The sequence below is a fragment of the Cystoisospora suis genome (assembly GCF_002600585.1).
Source record: "Cystoisospora suis strain Wien I chromosome Unknown contig_3542, whole genome shotgun sequence".
NCBI classification, from domain to species: Eukaryota; Apicomplexa; class Conoidasida; order Eucoccidiorida; family Sarcocystidae; genus Cystoisospora; species Cystoisospora suis.
In genome coordinates, this window is record NW_027156337.1 from 318 (window position 1) to 3,396 (window position 3,079).

The following is a 3,079-nucleotide window of genomic DNA, read 5'->3' on the forward strand; positions in this document are numbered from 1 at the left end:
AGGATATTGGTTAGATAAGTTAGCAGATTTTGATATTGAAGCGGTTTACAAGCCAGGTAAACAAAATGTAGTTGCGGCTGCGTTAAGTCGAAGACTGGATTTTGTGGGTGCAATTACAAAGAAAGCAGGGAAAGGTGTTAGGTTGACTACAGAAGAAGTAAGGTAGGCAGAAGAGTGTAATAAGTTTGGTGTGTTCAAGAAGATAGTGAGATACTGTAAAGATATTCGGTGTGTTGCTGACAAGAATGAGGGAGTTATATATGAGTGGAAGAAGTATGTGTGGGAACACAGGTATCTGTGGGTGTTGACAAAGGGCGGCTGGCAAATTTGTGTACCGGGAAATGAACTCAAGAAGGTGTGTTGCCATTTTCACGATCATATATTGTCGGGACATCCGGGGTTTGAGCGTACTCGTACAGCGATAAGTCAGATATTCTGGTAGCCTAATATGGACAATGAGGTTGAGTTGTTTGTTAAGCCATGTGTGCTTTGTGCAAAGGGGAAGTCCTTACATTTGCGTCCGGGCGGCTTGATGCAGCCCTTGCCAATTCCAAAAGTGCCGTGGGAAGAGGTTGCCATGGACTCTATGGTGGGGTTACCCAAAACGAAGGAAGGATGGGATGCCATATTAGCGACCGTGTGTAGATTGACTAAGATGAGCCATTTCATACCAACTAAACACAGTGCGTCAGCTGAAGACATTGCAATCTTACTTGTTCGCGAAGTGATTAGACTACATGGAGTGCCCAGTGCCATTGTGAGTGACAGAGATACTCGGTTTACAAGTGAGGTGTGGCGTGTTATGTGCAAACGCTTGGCCATAGATCAAAGGATGTCCACGGCTTACCATCCGCAGACGGATGGGCAAGCCGAACGTACGAAGCAAACAATTGATCAGATGTTAAAAGGTTCTGTTCTGGAAGATGACACTAAGGGGGCACCCCTACTACCATTATTAGAGTTCGCATACAACAGTACAGTGCATGCGAGTACAAAGGCAATACCGTTCGAGTTATCATGTGGTTTCACGCCGAGTAATCCTCTGTCTAAGAAGTTTGCAATCCCTAATCAAAATGCTGAGTTACGTTTCTCATGGAACGCGCCTGTGCAGGTCCAGAGAGCAAAGAGAGAACTCAAGAGGGCGCAGGAATATCAGAAGCGCTACGCGGACTCAAAGAGGCGAGAAGTATCTTTCGCAGTAGGACAAGAAGTTTGGTTGAGCACGGCGAACTTGACTATTGAGGGCGAATCCAAAGCGTTAAAGCCGGAGGGAAGATGTATGGAGCCAACGCAGCCAAGCTCGAGCTCCCTAGATCAATGCTAGTACACCCCGTTTTCCATGTGTCACTACTCGCACCAGTAGTCAAAGAACCCCCCAATCTCAGGCGGAAACCCCCAGAACAAGACCCAGTTGCAGACCAAGAGTACACGATCGAGGCAATACTAGATCACAAAGATGAGAACCAGGTCCGATACTTCGTCATTAGATGGACGGACGGTTCAACAACTCGGGAGCCTGAGGGCAACCTTCAGGGGCAAGAAAGACTGTACAATACTTGCGGGGCACCCAGAGGAACCACTCGAGCAGAAGGGGTGGGCGAGTGTGAGGAACGAACCTCACATCTCGTCAGGTTCTTTTTGAAAGGGGAAGCGGTGTCAGAGGTTTTACCTCTGAGACGACAGAGTACTTTTCGTGGTCTCTGGACGCCACGAATCATTACAAAAACGCACCAGATCTTTAGGCTTCCCTAGACGCCATGCATCGGTCTCGAGTTTCACCACAGGAACAAGCTTTTCCTACCCCAAAACACCGACTGACTTTACGCACACAGCACACCGCGGACCGCCGAGCCTCGCTCGAATGGCCTGGCCCGCGGGGATTTGAGCTTGCGCCTGCGTCGGAAGCAGAATTTGGGGATTTCTGGGTGCGTGGTTGTGCATTTTTCTTCCATTTTGCACGGTTCCTTGCCCGGGATCGGGTGGAAACCGTGGTTTTGCCGGCTCGACTTGCCGGTGGGTGAGTTAGGTCTTGGAAACCAACGTGGCTCGCCGGGGCTGCCGGTGGCGTTCCCGTCACCTTTTCATAGTGAGGTTCTCGTTCACGGGTGCTATCTCGTTTGTAAACGCTTTTGACTTTCTATTTATACCTATATTGTGTAGGAAGGTGCCATTTTGTCCTCCTGGGCTGCCTTCTGTTTCCTGTGCGCCGCGCCGGTTGTCTTGCGACGCCCGCTGCATGCTGCTTCTAAGGCGGGAGAAGTCGCGCGTTGGGTTTTCTGGCCTTCTCTGAGCCCTTGTGTACTTTTCCTAGGCGTTTAATCTCACTCGTCATAACTATTGACTTCCTTAGGCTTCTCGAATAGCCCTTGTGAAGTTTTCTCAGCAGCCGGGGTGCCGTAGTTCCGTGCTGCTGGCTCGTGGGCCATCGTGGCCGGTCTCGACTATAGGCTGGCTCTTGGCCTAGGTTGGCCGGTTTCTGGTTTTCCGTCGTTTTGTGGTACTGCCGAGCTTCACGGCTCTGGATAGGTCCAGTATCTTTGCTAACTCTATTAGGCTCCCCTAAAAGCCCTTTTTATAGCTTGAACGTGCTGTGCTGTTGTCTTGCCGGCTAGCGCGGTGCTGTCGCGGCCCGGAAAGTCTGGGTTTGCGAATTTGATGAAAAATGCTTTTGCGCCCTGATGCGGGGTTATAAAAATTCCTAAAATCGTTAGTGCTGCCTAACGCACTGATTAGCTCCAGCAGCGCCCTGGTTGCCGAAATCCGCTCGCAATCGCTGCGCGTGAGCTGCGAGGTAGACAGCGCTTGCCCCGACTCTATGCTTTTTTGGGCTAAAATGCCGACTTCTCTACATTGTCGAATATGGCTGTGATTTAGATATCTCCAGATACCCCGTCTTTTGCTCTAACTAACGAGATCAATTTCAAAGCGATGCAAGGGCTAGATGCTGCGCAAAGCCGCTGTGCACTCCCCGTCCCTTGCTTCAAAACACGCAAACGGGGTCGTGCACTTCCTTTACTTCAACTGGACTCTCGGACCCCAAAATATCATCCCACAGGTTCTTCAGCGATCCTTTCTTCTA

At 50.1% G+C, this 3,079-nt stretch overlaps 1 protein-coding gene across 1 annotated transcript; it reads left to right on the plus strand.

The window, feature by feature from the left end:
- Positions 1 to 499: 499 nt before the first annotated feature.
- Positions 500 to 1,752, plus strand: CSUI_006882 (transposon related; the record flags this gene model as incomplete). Its single annotated transcript, XM_068067032.1, is given in 2 exon segments — positions 500 to 1,277; positions 1,295 to 1,752. 2 exon segments carry the CDS (start codon positions 533 to 535, stop codon positions 1,750 to 1,752), a joined length of 1,203 nt encoding a protein of 400 aa, XP_067920992.1. The 5' UTR covers positions 500 to 532.
- Between the last annotated feature and the right edge of the window lie 1,327 nt (positions 1,753 to 3,079).